The following is a 22,148-nucleotide window of genomic DNA, read 5'->3' on the forward strand; positions in this document are numbered from 1 at the left end:
GTCATAAATAGTGTTTAAAAAAAATCTTGAAAGCACAAACATTTAAAGAAATACATAGCAAATATCGTTACCTTAATTCATAAAGGCCCAACCAACGCTTTTTTCGAAACTGCGTTTTTCACAGATTTTGGGTGGATGTATTAAAATACACCTTCAATATAAATTGATTGTACCAAAATAACGGAGTCACATGCCACTTTTTAAAAAGCACCTGTTTTTGATACTCTTTTTATAATGTTTTTTGCTTCTGTAAATTAAAAAAAAAATGGTTAGGGCCTTTGTGAATTAAGGTAACGATTTGTACATTCAGTGACCCAAAGAAAATGGGGCCGTTTTTACACTAGTAACAGTGTTTTTTCATATTAACCCTGGACATGAGTGGTCGATGCGACTAACAATGTTAGATGTAATATTGAAAATAAATATAATTAATATTTTGTTAATGTGTTAAAAAAACCCAAAATCATCAAATGTATTTTCTCCTTTAAGTGTGGTTTGTTTCTTATTTAAATTCAAAGTTGATGCTAGTCGTTTCGACAAAGCTTGCAGTCAGGGACAAAACGAAGCACGTCCAGGGATAAATTCATTAATTTTAATTAAATACTGATGTTTTACAAAAATATATATATGGTGATCCATCTAGACCTTGGTTTTTTATTTTTAAATGAAACGCTTAAAACAGAACTGGATGTCGAAATCTTTATTATCACGCGAAATAATATTCTCTGACATTAATTTTTTTAAAATAATTTCATTAAAATGTTGGCCGCATACAGAACAAACCGCAAATAACGAGTGCTACCGCACCATGATAACAAAATTTTTGTTACCTGAGATTGAAGCCCGTAACATTTGGTTTCAGCGAGTTATCGTGTGATAAGTCAAAAGTTTTCGTCGACAAGCCAGCTATGATTCAAAACTTGGGAGCCGGCATAACTCGCGTAATTCGCGTAATGTTGGAAAAAATAATTGAAAATTGGACCTTCCTAATGGACCACCTACAGCGTAGTCGCGGTCAACTTTGGAATGAAATCATTTTTAAAAAGTAATGCTGGATTTCCACTAGGCATTAAATGGCAAAAGTGACAAATGACAAAGTCGGGCATAAAAAAATAATCGTGTCATTACATTAAAAAATAGTCATTAAGTTCATTTCCACATGGCATTTTTTTGAATGGCATAAATTTTTTGTCATTTCAATCCTTAGTGCAAATTCGGCATAATTATCAGAGAATGTTAATCCGGATAATATTAATGATTCCGATATCCAGTTCTGTTTCAAGTGTTTTATTTAAAATTAAAAAAAAAGTCCAGATGGATTACCCTATATAAATCAAACAGCCTCATTGCATAAGTCGTAAATTAAGGAAAATGCACGACTAGACAACATTGGCATTGGTCGTGTCGAGTAAAAATTGGCACGGCACCATGGAAAGGCTGGAATTCCGCACAAATCTGAAGAAGTTTAGTAACTTATGAACACCCGCTTATGTATTGTATCTTCATAAAAATTACTCCACATCTGGCCTATCATATTTATTTGGTGTCTCAAATGTGTTCGCATTTTTGTCAACTTCTGCACTTTTCCGATGACCTGTAAAATATTTCTGAGGATGACTTCAGACTGAAGTCGAAATATCGCAAAAAAAACGAATGCAAAATCTAAAAACACATATGTGTTTAATTTCCGTGTAGCCTTAAGCTCGAAATATAATCAATGTTATTTCTGTGCTACTCATAATAATTATTTTAGTTAATTTTTGCACTTTATTACTTCATAAATATGTTGTTCCGTTTAGGTAAAAGCCTTGTAATTTGCGATATGACTTGACTCTCGAAAAATGACTTGCACTCGACACGGCACTCATCTAAAAGTTTAAAAAATTTTGCAAAATACGTACAATTTCAAGAAATTAAAAAAAATTTTATTCTAAATTTCAAATGTTTTATGCAGATTTTTCAGATATCTTTCGAGTATGCAGTTTTTTACCCCATTCAATGTCCGTATAATACTTGTACTTGCGTTTCGCATTTGTTCTATAAAACATACGCTCAGTTTTTTATATGGAAAAAAAGTGCAACACTGTCGGCGGAAAAATTTTCAAAAATCAACGAAAATTATGCATAAAATATCAATTTTACTGAAAACATGCGAAAATATGGCATACTAAAGAATATTTGTTAGTTTACAAAGATATTTTATTTATATTGTTTACCAGATGTCCAAACAAACACGCAGGAAGGAAATCAGCTCCATATAAATTAATAATGAATATTGTGCACATTTAAGCAGCCAAACCGCGAAGACATAGCATTTTTACTTTCTTATCAAATATCCGATAATAAAATAGTCGCTCTAATAGCCGGGGCGTATTTGTAGATATAAGCATGCTGTACGTATGCAAACATGCGAAATTGAATTTAAATTATACATAAATTCAACTCAAAGAATTTCCTTACCTGTTTGTCTACAAATGAACAAAAAAATGCTGTGGTCTATGATTATTTGATTTATACTGGTTTTATTCCCTTTTATTCTACTTGTATATGATGCGATTTAAGGCCTTTCAAGATAATAAAATTTTTAGTGATACGACTTTTTATTAATTTCCTTAAAGTTAAATATTACACAAACCATATTACATTTTATTGTTTTTGTTTTGTTAAACATTTATGCTTATGTCTTATTCGTTTTCGAAATAATCGTATATCTGTTGTATTAGCACAACAAACTCATTTAAATGCAAACTATGTATAATCTTAGAAAGATACAGTTGATAAAACAAAAAATGTATAATCAACTAGTCAATAACATTTGAGAAATGCAAAGCGACGTCAAAAAAAAAAAATCTATTACGTTTATGATTATAGTTATTGTAAAATATTATGTATGTATAATTAATTGCTCCTGTTTGTATGGGACATATTTTCACTATTGAATGCTGTACATTTTCCGTAAAACGAGTGAATTGCGTTTTTAAAAATTATTTAACAAATTAAAATAAACAAATTTTACATAGTACGCATTCAGATCTACATTGCATGTACACACATATGATTGTATGCCAACTTCTTTTTAAATATATGTGCATACATACATATGTGTATGTATATAAATATTTATGTATGTATGTTTATGGTTGCATTCAAAACATTTATTTATTATTGTATTGCGGGCGGCATTGTAAAGATTCCAACCAAATAAATAAACGAATCGCATATTGGCATACATTTACAAATGTACATATGTTTTAATTTTAGTAAGTATATGTATGTATATTTAAATAAAAAATGCAAACCTTAAGTTAAGATAAAAAAATTAATTCAATAATATTTTTTGTTTTGTTTTAAAAACTAAAACATTTTGGCACTGTAAAGAAATTAATTACATAAACTTATAAGATTATAAATTTTCATTCATGTTTGTTTTTTTTTGTGCTGCTTTAAACAAAGTTTTTTGTACCAGTTGGGATTATAATTCGGCGTGGAATTGCGAAACACACGCTCATCATTACAATTGAATAAACAAGAAGCGGAAAAAAAAATTATGGACAATAATTTTGGTGATTTTGAAGGAACTAACTCCGCTAAAACAAACACAAGTATCTTAAGAGCTTCTCTGATATATGAATAAGAGTGTGAAACTGAGTCCCACGCAAATTTTGCAAAAAATTAAATTCAACAGGGAACATAGAGGAGTTCATAGGACATAAACCGCTTTTAAAATGTGTGTTATTTTATTTAAGTTTAGGTTTAATATAAAAAAAAACAAACGATTGGATGGCAAACATCACAGTACCTATAATTCAAAGCCAAAAAGAGATAACTACAAATGGAGAAAAGAAACGCGGCCTAAACAAAAAGATGCATGCACCATATTACGGTTTTATTAGTACATATAAATATTATTATCATTTTCAATTCAGCTACATATGACTACAATCTGTTTCTATTATTCATTTTCTTTTACATAATGCAATACTTTTTTTCGATACAAAATGGTACCGACTTTTGACTCTGCTAGCTGGAAATCCATGTATGTAATTAAAGCCAAATTTTATTATGGAAATATGTATGTATACAGATGGATTTGTTAAATACATAAAGTAACCAATGTTTAAAAGAGTCTAAGGTATTGACGATTGCTCGATATTGGTGTCCGAAAGTAAACGGATATCTCTCGTATAGATATAGCTCGCGTCTTCACCGCAAAAAAGCTAATAATCTCCAGCACGAAATGCTCGGAAATCATTATAACGTTGGCGTAAGAGGTCAGGCTGTAGTTGGGAATTCATGAAGATGGTGTACCACTTCTGACTGTGATGGAGTAAACTGCCAACCGCAATCGCCGATAAAACCCAGCACCGTGACAAATCCATTGTTGTTGTTGTAACAAAATAATAATGCCCCAAAGAGTTCTGGAGTGATAGTCCTTGGCCAGACACTTATAGATGTGGGTCATTCCGGTTACGTAGACCCGACTGCCGTGGTAACGGTGAGAAAGTAGTCCTTAAGTCGCTCGCTTGCAGCTCATGGGATGAAGAAAATTAAACGTCATTGGCAACTGGCCGACCTTTTCTGAACTATGCAGCGCCAGTCTGGTCATCGGGGTCTAGTAGCACGCAGTGGATAAAGCTACAGACATGCCACAACACAGCACTCCGGAGAGTTGCGGGATGTATTCTGATGACGATAGAACATCATTTGCATAGCGGGACTTAGGTGCTCCCTGTGAGGGAACACAATATTATGACGAGCAAGTTGTTGTGGATCGGTTGCTTTTGAACCGGCATTTTTTTTGTTGAAAGCGGAAACTCCTTCTAGGCACGTCAGCAAACATTTTCATGAGCTCATGGTCAAGATCTAGGATTAAGTAACCAACACTGCATCCAATGCTATACACACAGGCAATTAACGAAATTCATCGAGAGACCATCACAATCTCTTGCCTCGTGATTGCCGCAAAGCAGCGGATGAGCTGTCCGTCCTATGAATGCCGTCATAGGAGTACAATCACCACCTGTAAAAGAAAGTGAGCATCAACTGTCGAGAGAGACCTGCGTAACTCCGGCTCAATTGAGGTCTGGATATTGTAGTAGGTTAAACTCTTCTTTGTCCAGAGTAGACCCCGACGTACCCAACGTATGGTAAGCATTTGAAGGGTCTCCTCACAACACCATCCACATCTTCACATGCCCACTCAAACCAAATCAACTAAAATCCCTCCCATCTGGCCAACCACTTCAAAATAGTACGTTTCCTGTGCTTTCCGATAGTTGATATCGACGACAACGTTTGATGGAATATCCGATTCTAAGCAGGGCTCAATAGCCACAACAACAACAACAAGAGTTTCAGCTTCCACAAGGGCCTCTCGTATTTCTAGCGCAACTAAGATCCTGATATTGTAGATCGGAGGTGGGCAGCCTCGGCAGAGCATTTTTGAAATGTGCGTACAATTGATATCACTGTGAGCGTGCGAACAATCGTGCCCAGGGCTGCTGTAGACGGTTAAACTCCTATTTATTGAAACTAGCCCCATATGACAATAACCCCCTCCCTCTGGTTCGATAACGTCGAAAGATCATATTTCCTGGTTCTACCGCTAGTTGGGCTTGACTATTGAAAGATTAGCTGATCAAAAGTGGGATAAATAGCCGCAACAACAACAACAGAAGCTAGGATTTCTTATTCCTGGACCATCTGAACATTAACTGTTGTGTTATAAAGAAAGTCTGGACTAAGCCATTATGCGTATCATTCAAATGTCCTCCACGAGACCGTTTGTAAAACGTAATCCCTTTTAGGTGATTTTTTTTACACAATTATGGCAATAACTCGGTCATAACTTATGTATTTTACCCTTCGATTGCTTCAAGGTTGTAAGATTGTTAGAAATTCGAATAAACGCAATCATTCGCATAGCTCCACAAAACGGATTAAAGGCGTTAAATAGCAGGATCGTGGCGAGAAACCTTGTATTAAGAATTGTAAGTCAAAGCATTAGCCAATATGCGCAACCACTGTTAAATGCCGTATTGGAATTATGCGAATAAGGAATTTCCATCAATTATAGTTTAGAAATAAAAGAGACTGAAGCTCTGGCTTGATACATTTCTGAACACAGCCAAAGTCACATCGCCGAATCTCGAAATTAAGCGTCCTGAGAACTTATCGCGCAATAATGCTTTAACTGGGCGCGACGTGTAGCATGCTGCCCCGTCTGGTTGAAACCACATTAGCTTTCTGGCCAAAAAAGGTTATTGATCATCGGCATAACGCTGGGAATTGACTCCTTAAGATCTAAAGTAAACTCTGCTAAACTACAACTATGATCGGATACGCTCCAATGCTGTAGCGATATACAGAAAAAATGGTGGAACTTGACATCAAAGCCCACAGATATGCCTTCAGATCTCAGCCGGCTTTGTTGAAATTTGCTCTTAATTCTACAACAACCTGAACTCATTTGCGATCTGCAGGTGCAAGGAGCTTGCACGTAAAGCCAATCCCTATATCTATCTTAACAAAGGTCATTTTGTCGAATGAGTACGAAAACTTGTTTAATTTTGCAAAAACGTACAAATTTTGACCGTTCAGCAAGTGTTCCGCGATTTTCGAGCCCCTTCTATTTGTAGAAAATACACAAACAGCCTTATCACGAGTTTCATTTTCCTCGAACCGGTTCACTTTTCACATTTGGTTTCCATGTATTTACTATGGGCGGATGAAAAATTTTCGGGAGATTTTTTTTCGGGCGAAACTCAGGATAAGAGCTATAGTATTTTTTTTTCAAAACTAAAAAATACTTTTAGAAAATTTTCTACATATTAATTAGTTTTGGTAGTCAAAGCTGTGTTTGCGCTTATCAAGATTTAATCACTCTATTATGCCACCCAAGGAGTTACTATGGACCTATTTCTAGTTCTTTTGTTAATTTTTCTTTGTTTTTTTTTGTATTCAAACCCTGATAATTATCAATCGGTTATTGCAATGTTTGCTACACCATTCCATAGTCGGTGCGGACCGGCGTCGGTTGATTGTTTTGTTGCTTCTCCTTGTTCGCAGCTGCAGCAGCAGCCATATTAAGTTCCACCAACGTGTCGATACTATTCAAGCTTACACCCTGCAGAATCTTCTGCGCCGCCAATGAGGTAAAATTAAAAGATAAATCCGTTAGACTGGGAAAATTATAGAGGTCTTCATTGCCCACCGCTGGCGGCGCCACTGCGCCATTTGGGTCCTTCGATAAACTGAATCGGCGATCGAGTCCTTCCTTTTCGATAGACTTGTCACTTGCATTGGTACAGTTATTGTCCTTTAAAGCTAAATTTGGCTCACTACCCACAGCAATTATATTTTTTTGAAGTATATGCGCAAGATCGTCTCCATTGATGGCTGGGCTTGAGCTGAGAATGTTTCCGGTCTTTTGGAGATTACCCGATGACTCATAGCGATTCAGGTTCTTTAAATCACAATTGGAGTTCATTAGTTTTGATTGCGCTGCATCCTTTGTGTTCTTCTCGTAGAAGCGTAAATTACCGACTGAGCCTGCAATTTCGAAATCTTGCTTCGCAGCGAGGGCGGCCATCGCCAGTGTCTTTTCGCCGCTGGGGGAGTTCGGGTTGGATTCGTTCTTCAGAACATTGTTCTTATAGACAATGTTGCTGGAACCGTGTTGGGGCAGTTGTAAGCACAATTTTCGGCTGTTGTTCATGGTGGCATCATTGTTGATATTCTTTGTGAATTTTGAGGTATCAATCACTTCGGTTGAGCTGAGCGTGTCCAGATTGTCCGGCGATGTTTCGCTTATAAAGGATATGGAGTCGCATGTTTCGGAATTGGCTTCATTCTCGCTGATCGAGTTGTCTTTGTAAATGTGTTGCACAGTTATTGGTTGTTGGTGGCGCGTCGGCATTGGCTGCGAGTGCGAGTGCGTCTGCGCATGCGATTGTGTCTGATTCTTTTTCTGTTGCTGTTGTTGTTGGCCTCTTAGGGGCGTAGTTTCCTGCTTCGATAAGGTTTTCTTGATGATTTCGCCCTTCTCGTTAGTTGTCGTTTCATTATTGATTATATACACATTTGAGTTCTCTATTAGCTTTCCATTCTCCAGCGTTATAACGCTACGCGCCGGTGAGTTTTGCACATAAATCTTCGTGCTAGGTATGTTACTCTGACTGCCATTGGAGGTAGTCACCTGCAGCGTTATTGAGTTGTTGGAGTTCGAACTGGGCATGCCATTAAAGAGAGATTGCCCCGTAGAAGGATTTGGCGATCTTCCTGTTGTCGTTTGTTGATTAGTGATTTCCTCCAGTATTCGTGACGGAGTTGAGGAACGTTGGCGCTGCGATTGCTCAGCGGCACGAGCGCGCATGGCCTGATGACGCGGAGTTCCGCGCGGCGATCCATTCAATACAAGTATCGACCTGGCCGGACTTGGTTGCACCACTGCCGTATTGGTCGAGCACTGCGAGTCAAGACTAGAATGACCACTGGTTTTGCTGAACGACACCTTGCCACTATCGATACTCGATGGTCCCGAGGTAAGCATGGAAGAAGCCTTGCCCGATTCCAAACTAGATGGACCACTTTGTACACTGCGATAACAAACCTTACCGCTTTCCAAGTTACTGGCATAGCCGTTCACTATAATGTTGTCTGCCTGTCGTTTCGATGTTGTTTTGCTAGACGAGCGGGAAGGTGACTGCTCGAAAATGTGTTTGCCGATAATGCTCTTAGAGGCAGATTTCTGTACAGTCGCTGCAGCCGCGGATTGATTCGGAGTGGAAAGCCTTGAAAGCGTCGCGGAGGAGTGATTGATTTTATTCGTGGGCGCTGGAGCGGTGGTGATACTCGTTGTACCGCTCGCCGTAGCTGGTATGGATTGCGTTGAACGGGGCAGTGAACTGCTGCTGTACACCGGTGAGCGCCGGCGTATAGGCGAACAATCTCGGGATGATATGAGAAAAGTCGAGTCGCTGGACATGTGGCGACGATGTCGGCGTGGCAGTGTAAGCGAGCGTTGACTTAACTCCGAGCCGTCGTAGAATGTGGAATTGGAAAGCGTATGCACCACCGGCATATCCTGAAGATATATTATATAAAATAACGAATTTTATATATAAAAATCTTTAGACTGAATCTTACGTGATCGGCTGTTTGTGTGCCAACACTGTGCAGATGAACAGCTCGAGAATTGAACCACTCGGCAGGCGGGAACTGCGCTGAATACGTTTCAATTTGACGTTGCTTGGCACGCCCACTCCGCCTGAAGAGCCGCGACAATAAAGATCCTTTTTCTATAACAACAAAAATATAATTTTAAAATGTTATATACTTTTACTCATAAGATTGACTCAAGCAAATGTTACACTTACTTGGTGACGAAGAATCTGTGCTTTGATACTCCGAGCTGCTGCTGTCAGTGGCTAAGGTTTGTGCGTATGTCTTCGAGAGGCTTCGTGTCGACGCGCATCGCTGCAATCGTTTCGAAGATCCAAACAAACGCAAACTGTGCCTTCTCTCCAGGCTGCGAGGTGTTGGGAATGAGGCGCTGCGTCTTTTAGCCGCGCGCGGATAAAGTATTTTATCATTTGGATTACCTACCAAATAAACAAAGTAGGGAAATTGAGTATAACACGCATCAGCACATCCGATTTGTGCAATCGCTTACCGCCACAAATAACATCGGCCAAATTAGTTTGTATGCATTGATGTGTTAAATCGCCATCTCGTTCGGTGGAGATTTCGCCGTAAAATGAATGAAGCGCCTCCGCGTTGGTCATGAGCATAGTCCGCGCCTCCTGAGGTATTTCGTCGGTTTCTTCAAAGTCCTGATAACCGTTGCGTATGGCACGTGGCCGGGAACGGCTTCGACGTCGTCTGAGACAATAAATATTTGGTAATTAGAGATAATCGGATTGCAGTGATTTAAATTTGAATTTTAAATACATAGCATGTAACTGGACTCTAAATACTTGTTAACGGGCGCTTATTATAAATAAATACCAATTGAGACCAACTCTGCTTGCACAATGAAAACATCTTATGAAGCAGCTCTGAGAGTTTTCGAGAGAAAGATTACGCGTTGGCGATGACGAATACCGTAGATGATTTAACGATGAGCTGTATGAGCTTTACAACGATATAGACATAGTGCAGCGAATTAAAATTCAGCGGCTTCGCTGACTAGGTCATGTCGTTCGAATGGACCGAAACGCTCCTGCTCTTAAAGTATTCAACGCGGGTCGCGATGATGGTAACCGAGGAAGAGGAAGGCCTCCTCTGCGTTGGAAAGACCAGATGGCATTTCCAATTGGGGTCAGTTGGCACATAACAGAAATGACTGGTGTGCTGTTTTGGACTCGGCCAAAATCGCTTAGCCGGTTACAGCGCCAATAATGAAGAATAATATATTTGATAAATGGATTTTAGATAACTATTGCCCAATGCTCATATTTTTAGCGCTTTGTGCCGCCGCCGTAAGACCTGGGTTCAATCCCTGCCCAAAAACAATTAAAAGTACCCGTCAGCTGGTTGTGTCAAACCGCAGGCAACATCAAGACGCACATCACAAATATGAGCGAAAATTGTTGCTTAATCGTCTCTGTCATAGTCCAGTGGTTAGAGAGGTCCCAGGCTCGATTACCGGTCTGACTAACATCAAAATAGGGTTTCTTTTAATTTCCGAAAGCGGTCGTCGTGAGTCTTTTTGGGAGATATGTAATGCTTCGAACCCAGAATAAACCGAAATGATAGTTTCCCTCAGTTAGGTTACTTTAGGTAATGTTGCTTGCCACTCTGCATAGACCGACAGAGACACACTTAGGCCAAGTGTTTCCCATTGTGGTACCACTATTTACAAGCTCTTGTTCCTTTCCCTTAGTTTCCCCTACGAATGAACCATAGTTTAACCTCAACACAGAGTCGAGGTTAGCTAAACACCGAAAAGCATGTTCATTAAAAATAGTAAGTCTGGATCTATGTCCCAGCGGTTTACGCAGTCGTTTCTGTCTGGAATTCTGGTAGAAACCCCTTTTTCGAAGCAGAAACTTGGAATAATGTAACTCAGCTTATGTAGGGTTGCTGGAATGGTGCCCAGAATTTTTGAGTGACCGATCCTAAAGTCTCTCCACCATACGGTGATGCCATAGGTGTCGGAAAAATACCGTGTACATCTAGTGTATAATGTGTGGTTTCCCTACCGCTGCTTTATAGGCGCAGAGGGCGGTAATGGCTTTCCTGGATCGTGTCGTAAGGTTCCGCTTCCAGTTCCACACCATTGAGGTCGGGCGCTCTGCAAAATTTCGTTTAGCGTTTGGATATGCTTGTCCGTTGCTGTGAGTGCAATGTCGTCGGCATACGCTATAACGTTAGAGCCGGTACTCTGTAGTCTCATCATTGTAAGTTTCCTGAGTATAGTGGAGAGAACTACTCCTTGAGGGGTAGCTCTCGCTGCATACCTGGTTATGGACGCGCCTCCCAACTCTGATGAGATAGCAGATCTTTCAAGAAGAAGCCTTATAAATTCCACAACGCTATCTGGAAGAATATTGTTAAAGGCACGCTCTATGTCATGAAAGATACCTAGGGTAAATTCCTTAAATACGAGTGCTTTTTAAATTTTGGGCACAATTTCGTGCAGCGCAGTGCCCATGGATTTGGCCTTAGAATAAGTATGTAAAACTCCGACACGTCTTCTGATGAAAGGCGCTGTCGGCCAAGGCCAAGGCATGCCTGGAAAATGTCAGCAAGCAATGGGCATAAAAGGTTCTGGATATTTATAAGGTTTAAAGGTCTTGTTAATAGCCCATTCCAACTTTTCTAGTTGCACTATGCTCTCTACTGAGTGCTGTAGAAGATAAGTCTTTTGATTAGGTGCATCTGCCTTTGGTGTACAGTATACCCCGAGAAGTGGGTGCCCGAGAGAACATTTAGAATTTCGCTGCAAGAGGAGGCTTTTGGATATAATTTGGGGCAACTGAAGTTTCAGATAGGACCTTCCGTAATCGGTTGCCCTCAGAGGTTCCTCCGGTTAAGGAAACGAAATAAAATAAATTATAGTCCACTTACTCTGGCGTGAAGATGAAGTAACCCTTTGAGGTCTGATATATTTTCTGTTCTTGCATCAACTGTGCCAACGTATCGTAGATCACTTCCGTGGCAGGTGGTGTCATGTGCGGAAATCGTATGCTCAGCTTAATGCGCACATTTTCTATAGTAGCCGAATGACCCTCTGCGGTAAGGTCCATTATGACATCACATAGAGCCTCCGTCAATGGGGTAAATTGTCCTTGCACGGTCGGTGTTACGATGCAGTCATCGATGTCACCTGAAAGAAACAACAGCAAGCAAGTGAAATAAGTAATTTGTTTGAGATGGATACTTGGGAGAAAAAAAAAAATGTTTGCACAATAACGGGTTAAATTGTGCAATATGACTTCAATTGGTGACAATCAAATAAAAGTCACTTGATTTTTAGGTGCAGTAAAAACTTGGCTAATTGAATGTGACCTCCAAATGTATGAACGCATGACATCAATATATGTATGGACGCACATACATAAGTATGTGTGTATGTATGTATGCACATATGTGCAATGTGCACTGTTTTGGAATGTAAGCATGTGCATGCGCTCGAGTATTTTGACCGAGTAACCATCGTTGGTGAGTTGGCATTTCCATTTACAGCTGTAATTAATTTTTACTTGCATTAGTTGGATTTAGTCAGGTATGGTGTAAATCAAATGTGAGATTTTAATTAACTGAAGGCTATTACAAAATGGCCTCTGCATTTGCTGTGTTTGGGAAGATTGCAGAATCCAAATGTATTGGTCAGTGATAATGAGGCAACCGATTTAATGATTGATTTACAACATAAATATTAATTTGACATTTGACACATTTAATGAACGAATTGTGGCTACTGTGATTTCGGCACAGCTTTTGATCGAATTAAAGCAACCGATGTTACTGAATGTGCCATATCTTTAAGCTGCTGATGGAAAATATTTTTACGTTGAATTTATTTCGCTATAAAAGTATTTGATTGTGGTGGCAGATTGATGGCAGGTTTAAGTATTTTACTCGTAGCTTTTAGTTGTGGAAATTATGTAGCAGAGTGATTAGTGATGCGTACTTCCACTCTGTGGGACCAAGATTCGATCGATAGTGGGCGCTCATCGGCAGGCAATGTCAAACCCCCAAGTGTACTTCTGCCATGAAAAAGCTTCTAAAAAACAAAACAATTTTCCGTTCGAGGATGGCGTAAAAATGTATGTTCATCTATTTGTGTAACAACTTCACGACGCACACCACAAGTTAGAGGAGAAGCTTGGCCAAACACGTAGAAAAGCGTGAAAGCCCCAGATTTTATTTTTGCATATAATATGTACGTACAGAGACTCAAACAAGTGTTCACGTGTTGATTTTTTTTTTTTTAATATTCACAATGTTTTACAAGTTAAATTATTTTATTTTTCTATAAAAATATTGTCCAAGCTTTAGCCAAGTTTGAAACTTTATACAAAGTTTAGGAAAATTCAACAAATTTCCATAAAAATTTCGTGCTTTTTGTTCCGAATTTTTAAAACATTTCTGGGTATGCAGTTTTATAGTCCATACAATTTTAGTCTAATGAAGTGCAAGTTTTGACGGGCAAAAAAATCCTGTTGATTTTAGAGATTTTTTTTGTGATCGCTTTTGGGATTTTTTTTTACAAGTGCAATTACAAAAACTGGCGTCGATTTTTCAAATTTTTTTTTGCGAACGGTCGCCCGCATTTAATCTCATAAAAAAATTCATGCTTTCATGGAAAAAGTGCAAAAATCCGCCAGCATAAAAATCTATAAAAAATTCACGAGATTTTTGGTTCGCTTGAAATTTGTACTTCAAGAGAGTAAAATTGTATGAGCTATAAAATTGCATACCCAAAACTGTTGTAAAGTTCGGATTAAAAAGCTCGAAATATCGATGAAAATTTGTTGAATTTTCCTAAATTTTGTATAAAGTTTGAAACTTTTTGTTTTGGTTAAGCCTGTATAATGAACAAAGAAAAATAACAAACAAAATTTAACATGAAAAAAGTTGTGAATATTAAAAAAAAAAAATCAACACGTGAACACTTGTTTGAGTCACTGTATATTTATGTAGGCATATTCCCTGCAAAAATCGTGACTACTTCACGCATGTAAAGAGTACTCCCTAAGGGTCAAGGAGTACACCAAAATTAACCGAAATGTATATAAGAAATGTGGTCCAATTAAAATTTCGATGATTTAGGCCTGGACGATATAATAGCTCAAAGCTACTCCAAGGGGTTACTCCATGGAGTATCTACTTCCTGACAACATCGTTTAGTTATTACGATTGGATAACAATAAGCTGGTGTAGAGACGCGAGTTTATCCGCCACTGGATAACAGTGGAGCATTTTGTAGACCACATTATCCAACAATTTGTACAGCATTATTCAGTGTTTGGTACATACGAATTTTGTATACTCTGCATATTTCTAAATAATTAATATTCCGGTTTGAAGTGAAATTAAAAAAAAAAATCGATTCAAAAAACTCCCTTTTTTCCGCTATACTTTTGTGTAAGCCTTTTGCATCTTAAAGCATTTTCGCTTTTCCCAAGAGCAGGAAAGCACCAGAGATCAGTAGATATGCATAAGCAACGGTAGCTATATAGCATACAAGCCAATAAGAAAATGAAAACCAATCAAATCACTTGACTTCGCAGAAGATAATAGTGAATTTAGCACTTGACTGCATGAATTTTTCGCATTCGATGAAATTAATGAAATATAATCACACCAAAGTTACGCTGGAGGTATTCACCTTCACGATGGCGCTACAACTTTGAGAGCTTGGCATTCGCTGGTCGCCACCTGCCGATCGCCATTGACTCCTCTGATTGACTTCCGTTAGTAATGAGCCTATTATTACTAAACTTTTTCTTCGAGTGCACCTGCGGTGCTTATCACCCTTTTTGCTTTCTTCTATTATGTACGTTTGCATATAATTTATAGCCACTTATAATTTGAAAATTTTTGGCGAGATAAGTTGCTGTTTTGGAGGGCATAAATACTTCGAAAATATGTGCATATATATGTACATAGCACATATCGCTCGCTACATAAAAGCAAGAGTCGGATTCTCCTTCATATCACAAAAAAAGTTCAATTTGTTCCAAGCGATTTTGAACACTCACTATGAGGATATTTTAGGATTTTTATAATTAGTTAAAAAAGGGTTATGACAAGGTTTTACTGCAGCCTTTACAAGATCAGAAAATGTTTATGAATTTCGTAAAAAATCAAACACGTAAGTGTTCGAATTTTGCTCAAGAATTTGAATAGTGTAACATTAAAGATATCAAAGGATGTAATTATTAAATAAAAAATAAATATTTGATTATTTACATAAATAGCTGATATACATACATAGATGAAATTTGACTTTTTAACTGGTCATGATCAGAGTTAACTTTTTATTCTAGGTGTGTTCTATGTCAAAATATGTGTACACTGTGTTCACTTAAATCTCCTTTCTCACTTCCCGGAAAATATAGGTAGATATTTAGCCTTTGTTAAATGGTAGAAAATAAAATATAGCTAAAAAGTGGGTAGATCTACCAAATAAATAAATAAATAATAAATTGAAGAATAAATTGTACCCAAAAACAAACTAATGCATGAACCTAAAGAAATAAAACATGTTTTCATACATATGTGACAACTCTCAAAGTCAAAAAATCCGCTCTATGTCGTTTACGTATGTATATCTTCGAAATCCACACTAAACTAATACAATTTAGTCCCGGTAAGAACGGCGAGGAATTCTGAGCTTCTCGAACAGATCTGATATTCTCTTAAGTTCATTTCGAGCCGTATGATATTTCTGTTTTGCATCCCGATATACTAAGGCAGTGAACATTTTCTGTAGCTATAATCCACAACTCACTAGAATGCAACAATGTCACAAATAGGCATATGAAGAATGCTTCTTCTTTGAAAGAGATTGGCTATGGGTACGGTTACCATATTTATGAGAGCCGAATATGGGACAAAAAATTATGTTGCATAGTTTTTCCACACTGTTTTCCCTGAAACAGTATCCTTATAGTAACATCACAAATTTGTAGGATAATTTTCTCGATATTTTTACCCCGTTAAATTTGTTTAAAAAAAAAAACGTTAAATTTTAGTATAATAAAGTGCAATTTTAAGTCGGTAAGGCTTACCACTAATTTTTGGCGATATTTTTTTTGTTGACGGTGTTACGCATTTTTTTCATACAAAGTATGTATGTAATTTGTCGACCATTTTTTTTTTTGAAAGAGAAGCAAATGAGCGGCGATTTCCACTCGCACTTTATTATACTCAATTTTAATGAGTTACAAAGCTGCAAACCAAATTTTGTTCTAAAGATTCTAATTATAAAGTTTGAAATTTTGGGGAAACATTGCAAAATTAATTTTTATGGTTTTTTGTTGGAAATTTGGTATTATATGGGTTTTATTAGGAAAAGGGCTTTACTTAAAATAAATAATAAATATTAAATAAACTAAGGAAAAACAGCCAAAACTTACTAAAATGTCGAGTCCTAATTTCTATTTTGGCCACTGTATGCATTCCTCGATTGGAATCACAGGCATTCAGATTAGAAAATAATAACTGTTTATAAAGAAAATTACGATCATATATCCAAATCACTTAAAACGCGTTCATAGGCATGCCATTTTAATGAGCTGTTAAGGCGTCGGAACACCGAATACGGGACAAATACAGGACATTAAAAGAAATACAGAACATTTGGCGTCCCGTATAAAATAAATAAATTACCAGGGCAATGGGTCAAAAAAGAGGACTGTCCCGTATAATTCAGGGCGGATGGTCACCGTAGCTATGGGCACCTATGGGTGACTGATGGGGCGAGTGAACGGTCACTAATCAACTTAAGCCGATTTGTTTAAGTGTCAATTGTCTGTGTAATTTGTGTAACCCTTTCGTTTGTCCGAAGAGTGATATTTCTAACACCTAACGCAAACGGCCGTAGCTGGCTTAAAAGCACAGGGAGACGTGATACTCGTAGTACGAAGGCTTATTGAAAAACTGAATGTACAAATGTACACGTATTTTTTTTATTTGGATTTTTTTCCAACGTACAGAACATATACATATACATACATACATTTGTATACATACATGTATGTGCAAAGTTAGTAAATAATTATAAGTACATCGAGTAAAATAATGACAAATAATTAATTCAACTTAACATCTAAAAGTAATTCATAATCCTTGGATGGTTTTGAATAAAGTTCAACAAAAGCACTCTAAGCTTCGTAAAGTAAAAAAACTCCGCACAGAAGAGATATTTTGTAGATAAAACCACAGATCTGCCAAATAGTACTTACGGTAGAACGCAACAGAGCTAGTATTTTTGCTATGGTTAAAAATTAGCAACTTGTTGATCCACATCTGTTAAGTAAGGCTTTTTTGTGCTCCTTTGAATAAATGCATACTTCCGCTTTGTGTTGTCTTAACAGATGGTTGAAGTTTGTTTAAAGACGCGCGGCACATGATATTTATCCGGTCTCAGTGTGTAAATACGTAATGGTATGTAGATATGTAATGTGCATAGTAATGTAAGTTTATACATACATATATAGATGTTGTATGATCAAAACGCTTAATCGTACGTGAAGTCAACGGTCAATAGCCGGCGGCAGGTGTCGGTTGTGGGCGTTCCTTTAAGCTCATACAATACATATTTACATTCATATGTATATGTACATGCCCACACTTGTATTAAGTACACAAATTACATAAATATGGTAATCATTATGAAAGTATTTATGTTTAAAGCACGTTTACAAGGAAGTAGATATACCTAGACAAACTTTGTATGTGCTTATGTGCTGGTAGTGAAGTGAATAAGTGGCGATTTTATAGTTTTTGTTTGACTAGATCATAAATCCGCAGTTGCCTATCTGCATTCGAATGGGACGTCGCAACCGGAGGAGGCAAGGGGATATTAGATTGACAGCTAAGGCCTCCAATGATACAGAATTCGAATAAATTTTTGAAATGGCTATGCATGATGCTAACGAGTTCGATTTCGAATATCCTTCTGGCATAGAATCAAGAAAAATTTCTCGCCGCTTAGAACAAACGGTTTGTCCTATGTCAGGAGTGAGATTATCAACTAAATATCGGTACCGAAAGAACTACTTCGAAGTGCTACACTACTTTCAAACGAATAAGAAAAAATATTTGACCAAGAAGGTAAACAAGTATATAAACGAATCAATAAGAATGTGTACCCCACAGATATTCACAACTATAAGATCTTTTCGTAATAAAGTAGTTTTCATTAAGCGTGATTTGATTTCTGTTAAAACAAAACCACACTAATTGTTGAGGAATTTTAAATGTACAGCGCCCTCTCTTCATTAGTTCGAAATCCAATTTTCAATGTAAAAATATCAAGAACTCGTCCCCTCTATTTGCCCTTTCATTAAATAGAGCATCTTTTTCTTAGGTCGCACACTGGGACGAATCGAGAATTTAGGACGACAAATATTTTTACTTCACATGTATTTGACTGATTTCAATGAAACTTCGTACATAGGGGTATTCGAGGCCAGTGATTACAAATATCATATTAAATTTTCAAAATTAAAAATGGCGGATGAATGAATATTATATTATTACGAAACTTGGAATCCAGGATATTCAGGGTCACTGATTACTAGGGAAGACAAAAATCCAATTATTCAATCATTAAAATGACTCCAAAATATTAAAAGTATGCTTGATATATGCCCCAAAAATGTATATGTATAACTAAAATTTTTTCGATTATCACATAAAAATTTTTATACATGCATATATGTATTGAAAACGAACTCTCTACGTCACAAGAATTTGTTGGACAGAATTTAAAAGATGACAATGTTTGTTCACACAAAATATTTTTGTTGCTGATATTGAGAAGTTACAATAGATGCAGAATGAAACTCTCTGCTCTGGCAACTGTTAAACAGCTCTTTTATGCATTTTTAGATTTTTTCGCCAAAATATGTGTTTTGTGTTATGATATGCATTTGCATATTTTTGTCTTCCCTACTGATAACGAAATTGATATTGTATTTTCAAAATTCAAAGTGGCGGATAATGTTACTCATACGTCATGTACCACGAGTATGCCACACGACATTTTGTCGTCTTTCCTTCTCATACACTCATTGGATCCGCCATTTTGAATTTTGAAAATTTAATATCAATTTCGAAATCAGTGATAATGAAAACCCCTAAATACCAACTTCCATTGAAATCTGTGAATTACATATGGGGTACACATTTTTGTCGTCCCTTATTTTCGATTCGTCCCTATGTGCGACAGTCTTTTTTTATTCACCGAGCCACGAAAAAGGTGTAACCGGGAAACGATTATTTCGAAAATAAAATCAAATGCTTTGGATACGTCTTTGAGGCGTATATCTTTCCATGATGAAAAAGTAAATATGACCGAAACTGCAGGACGAAATCATATCACTCCTTTTGAAAAGAATTGTTTTTGCTATGATTGTAATAATGTTAATATTAGAGTGATTCTCGAAGTCTTATAAAGCCTCTGCCGGGTGCACGGATTGCAAAGTTTTTCTATAGAAAATCCGGGTTATACCGCGCTATCTCTTTGCACCGTCGCATTTTTTGGGGAACACATAAAAAAGTTAATATTAAAAAATTGTTAAATAAATCATTGGCTAATATCCTTTGAAGTCTCCTGAAGAGAACTAGAGTTTGCCGATTAATAAACATGGATTTTCCAGGACTCTGTACCATTTCACGAAAACTATTTTTTTTTACATAAAATAAATGGGAAGCTTTGAAAGCTTTCAGCGATCTCTAAATATTTTTTTATTTAAAAAAATACAAAGGTATTTTTTTTCGATATAGAACAGTCCTAGGAGGTGAGATCCTTCAAATTCCGACTTCACTTTCTTTGGACCACCCTAGTATGCACCCATCTGGATTAGCTCGTATGCCTAGATATTCACCACATGTTCAAGTTATACCTTCTATAATACAAAATCTAGAAGCGGTTTAAGTGTTCTAGAAGGCTGGTCTTAACATCCGGGCTGTCGTCGGTGGCACTCCACAGTCTAGAGAAGAAGGAAAAAGTAGTCTGACTGGCGCCCAACGAGGCCAAGACAACGTATCTATTGGCCACACACAAAGTATCTTCGCGTTTTACCACTCACTTCACTGTCGCCAGTTATAGTTTTTGTTTGTTTATCTAGGATCCAGCATTAAATCTCGCCAGCCCACTCCGATAAGAGGTTGTGGTGCCATAAAGGAAGAAGAAGATTTACAATTTAAAATAAAAACCGATGACAAACACGTTTCAGTAATGCTTTACAGCTGTTTTTTACTATATAAAAAAAAAATAATATTGAAAAGTACGACATTGAACTCTTAAAATCTCCCCACTGAGCAATGTAATGCAAGTATGTTAATTTCTAAAGACATATCATTTCACTATGTAAATAAAAATATGGATTGCAATTTTTCTATTCAAAAAATCAATTTCCTGAGCGTTTGTGTGTTTATGGCATCCGGTGATCGGTGTATCGTTTAGATTAACAGTATTTTTCATGCGTAAATCAAAGAAACGCACCAGCTGTTGGTTGGCCAACTTTCTGCTGCACTCAGCATTAGACGCCAAAGGCAATGTAAGCTAGCAACAAATAAGAAAGTCTGGTCGAAAATTCATTTTCATAATTCCCGTCATTTTGCAACACTGCCACTGCCCGATTACTTATTGCAATAAATAAGTAGTTGTTGCTGTTGTTGGTGGTCAGCATTCATTATTTTAGTGCCATTAGCGTTTTCGCTTTTATAAATTTACGCATTCGAAGCTGCATGCCATTTCCTTTTAGAAACTTTTTTTATATAAAACGGCGTGAGTATCAGGTACTTACGAAATTTGCTTGGCAAAGCATTAGGCGATTCAGTTACATGTATAAATAGGTTAGGTTAGAAATCAAACACTATTTTCATTTTGTTAATTATGTCGAGACCAGTACACGACTTTTTCATAACCACTTCGGGAATAGTAAAACACTATTTCAGTATCATTTCGTGACTAGTTTAGAACTATGCCGAAATAATCCCGAACTAGTCCTAAAATTGTCCCGAAAGGATCTCGAACACGTATTGAAACGGTCCCAAAATGATCCAGTACCGAAATGGGAATGAACAAGTCCCGAAAAGAATAGGAACTTATCTTCTTCTAGTCTCGAAATGTTCCTGAAATAGTCCTGAAATAGGCGTGAACTAGTCTCGAAATGGTCCTGGAATAGCTCCGAAATGGTCCTGCAAAAGTTCGGAAACGGTCCCAAAATAGTCCTGAACAGAAACCGAAATGGTTGAAAAAGTCGGGAATTTGTCCCGAAATGAACTCCGACAAGTCTTGAAACGGTGCCTTATTGTGCTCAAAATGTTCCGAAATGGTCCTGAACTAGCCTCGAAATGCTCCAGAACTTGCGCCAAAATGGACTTCAAATAGTAGTAAACTAGTCTCGAAATGATCCCGAACAAGTCTCGAAATCGTCGTGAACGAGACCCGAAACGGTTCAGAAATGATCCCGAAATAGTCCCGAAATGGCGCTAAACTAGACGTGGAGTAGTCTCGGAATTGTCATGAAATAGCCCTGAACTAGTTCACATATCTTCATTTGAACACACAAAAGCAATTACAGATTTTCTGCTGGGTTTATGCAAATTTTATCCATACCGAGAGCTAAGATGATTTCACATCAAAAATATGTAAACAAATATAAAAATTTCGAATTAACAAAATTTATATATATTTATATATATTTACATACACTTGTGGTCAGTTGATTAAGTTAAGTGACTTTTTGACCAGTTTTGGCTATTTTTCTTTTTTATAAAAGTTCAGCACATTACATAATCAACGCCGCATAAAAGTTAAACAAACTTTTACAATTAAACCCAAAAATTTTAAACTGTCAATTAAAAATTTTTAGAAAAATTTTAGGTATGCAGTTTTATAGCCCATTAAAATTTGGTAGGTTAAAATGCAATTCTTATAACGCTAGAAAATCACGTTG

At 37.0% G+C, this 22,148-nt stretch overlaps 1 protein-coding gene across 1 annotated transcript in view; it reads right to left on the reverse strand.

The window, feature by feature from the left end:
* Positions 1 to 6,746: 6,746 nt before the first annotated feature.
* Positions 6,747 to 22,148, reverse strand: part of LOC118745933 — a gene marked incomplete in the record, with an annotated part of 417,943 nt that continues 402,541 nt past the window's right edge. The window contains 7 exon segments of the mRNA XM_036479598.1: positions 6,747 to 7,869; positions 7,946 to 7,991; positions 7,994 to 9,085; positions 9,148 to 9,299; positions 9,378 to 9,602; positions 9,674 to 9,882; positions 12,073 to 12,331. Coding sequence (XP_036335491.1) covers positions 7,001 to 7,869; positions 7,946 to 7,991; positions 7,994 to 9,085; positions 9,148 to 9,299; positions 9,378 to 9,602; positions 9,674 to 9,882; positions 12,073 to 12,331 — 2,852 coding nt within the window.

Source organism: Rhagoletis pomonella, unplaced genomic scaffold (genome assembly GCF_013731165.1).
Source record: "Rhagoletis pomonella isolate Grant_MI unplaced genomic scaffold, Rhpom_1.0 Rhpom_scaffold_00010, whole genome shotgun sequence".
Lineage (NCBI taxonomy): Eukaryota > Metazoa > Arthropoda > Insecta > Diptera > Tephritidae > Rhagoletis > Rhagoletis pomonella.